The 2,475-nt window shown below is 47.2% G+C and overlaps 1 protein-coding gene across 1 annotated transcript; it reads left to right on the top strand.

Annotated features, from left to right (window-relative positions):
• The first annotated feature begins 335 nt into the window (after positions 1–335).
• LOC6613112 (WD repeat-containing protein 82) lies at positions 336–2,152 on the top strand. Its single transcript, XM_002037557.2, has 2 exons — positions 336–642; positions 866–2,152. The coding sequence occupies exons 1-2, from the start codon at positions 388–390 to the stop codon at positions 1,796–1,798; spliced, it is 1,188 nt and encodes a 395-aa protein (XP_002037593.1). The 5' UTR covers positions 336–387; the 3' UTR covers positions 1,799–2,152.
• The last annotated feature ends 323 nt before the right edge of the window (positions 2,153–2,475 follow it).

The raw sequence follows: 2,475 nt of genomic DNA, 5'->3' as shown, positions 1-2,475 counted from the left end.
ATGAGGCGCAATGATGGGGAACATGGCTATCTGGGAGTTGGTCGCGAAAAGGAAATTAAAATGCATCCCCAGCTGTGCCAGTGGGCGATCTGGTGGGCGTGGCGGACGGTTCAACACTTGATTTAATCAACTTGTTCCGGGGCAAACTCAAATCGGCTTAATTTAGTTTTAAAGTCAGTCACTTGAAATAAAGTTAGTGGCATTTGGTGGCGAGGATAAGATAAAATAAGATAGCATCAATTTTTTATCCCTTTCGTATATTAAAAATTTAAAACAATATAGCCTCGAGAGTTTCTTCAAAATGACAGATTGAAATAATTTCAATGACAGGCCTTAACATCGCAATCTAATTGAAGCTCATTTTTGCATAGCACGGATTTAACGGAAATGTCTATCAGGCTGAACGACGATGCGATGCGCCAGTTTCGGGTGGCCAAGGTGTTCCAAGAGAGGGACCACCACACGCTTGCAATGGAGTTCTCCTCGGACGGACTGCGCCTGCTGGTCTGCGACCACTCAGCCCTCTCGATCTTCAGCAGCACTCGACAGGTGGAGCTCTGCAAGGTGCACATGCACCACTACCTGCCCGACGTGGCCTGCTTCGTCCAGCAGGACACTCGCGTCCTGCACTCAACCTCAAAGGTAAGAGTCTTGAAAGGGGAACGGTGGGGCCAAGATACACAGTGTGAATGGCCAGAAAGGACAAGGCTTGCTTCTAAAGAGCTGGGAACAACAAGCCTTTCAATTTAACAAATTGCCAAAATAAAATGGCCCTACAAAACGCGCTGCATTAACTTTAAAAATCGTTCTAGTTCTTATATATTTCAATTTTAAATTTATACATATTTAAATTTACCATTGACAGCATGACTACACCATCCGATGCCTGGACCTCAATACCCGCCACTGCGTTCGAGTTTTCGAGGGCCATGCGAAGACTATCAATAGGCTGGCCTCTCAGCCTGGAAGCGAGAATGTGTTCATCAGTGCCGGGCGGGATGATGAGGTTTACATGTGGGACATTCGGGCCGAAACTCACACACACCGCATAAACAATCTGCGGCGGCCACTGTGCGCCTTTGATCCTGCCGGCTTGTTCCTGGCCACCAGTTCGGGTACGAAAGTCATCCAGATCCACGATGTAAGGATGCTGCGCGAGAAGCCGGCTCAGAAGTTCGTATACCAGGTGAACGCCAAGGCCAATTGGACGCAGTTACAGTTCGCTCCCAACGGGAAGAGCCTGCTGCTGAGCACGGACCACTCCTGGTGCTTCAGTGTCTCGCCCTTTGATGGTACCTACCAACAGTCATTTACGGGCTATTCGAATCATCTAAGGCTGCCTTTGGATGCCACTTACACGCCGGACTCGCAGTTCATCCTTTCGGGAGCGCATAATGGCAGGATTCACATTTGGCGCGCTGCCGATGGATTTCCTGTGGCAGTCCTTAAGGGCAACAATGTGGGTCCTGTTCGATGCATACGCTTCAATCCGCGAGCCACCATGTTCGTGAGCAGCGACTGGCTGCTCGCGTTCTGGATGCCCATGGCGAATGGAGATTACGATTGGGTGAAACGCCTAAAGCCGGGCGAAACTATCTCCTTTACGGACGAAAATGTACAGAAGGAGCCTGTCAAGGCTCCCAGGAATATTCCTATGCCCAAGCCCAAAATTGACACGGAATGGAAAATAAAGACACTGAACAGAAAGAGGGCTTGCACCGAAGAACCAATAGTGGATCTCACCAATGCCCTGGTCAATAAGGACCCCTTGGAAGATGGCGAAATAGCCGAAGACTAAAATGTGTACCGATCTCTTGGTAGAATAAAAGCAAGGGTTGTTCATCAGCTGGCTGCTGGCCAAAAGTTTGCAGACCAACTCGCAGCGGGGGATCACCCAAACTTCCTGGCCAGTCCTTATGCTTTTGAGACACAAATTGTTGAGTTTTCCCAGCAAATTGCACAGCTGGCTGCGTTCGACTCCGAAAAGGAGTTAGTGGTGTGGTGGGCAAACTTTTGGGCAAGTTTCGGCTGTGTGTATATGTTTTCCTGCAGCTTTCTGACAAGCGTTTCATTTAGTTTCTGCGGTCATAAAGAGTTCCCCCCTCTTTTAATATTAATGAAATCTTTTGCCGAAAAGCACCAAAAAAACAAACATGTTGCCGCTCAAGTTTGTGAAGTTGTAACTCCAATTGAACATGTGGATGGATGCTTCTAAACTTTCTTGGGCGTTATGAAGTTTTGAATGCACAGACTAAGGACCTCAGTCAAATGCAAGTCGTACTTAAGTTGGCCTAATATGTGGCTAAAACTACATACGTGCTGGTTTATTCAGGAGGATATAACATATTTGAGGTCAATTCGTATTAGCTATGGGAGAAGTGATGCAATTTGAGTATATTTCATTCCAGATGGCTGCTGATGTGGATTTCAGAATGAATAGGGCTTTCGTACCTTAATTACTTTTGCAGGCCTTAA

Source organism: Drosophila sechellia, chromosome 2L, assembly GCF_004382195.2.
Source record: "Drosophila sechellia strain sech25 chromosome 2L, ASM438219v1, whole genome shotgun sequence".
Lineage (NCBI taxonomy): Eukaryota > Metazoa > Arthropoda > Insecta > Diptera > Drosophilidae > Drosophila > Drosophila sechellia.
The sequence above is the reverse complement of the archived record's forward strand: the minus strand, read 5'-3'. Positions and strand labels throughout refer to the sequence as shown.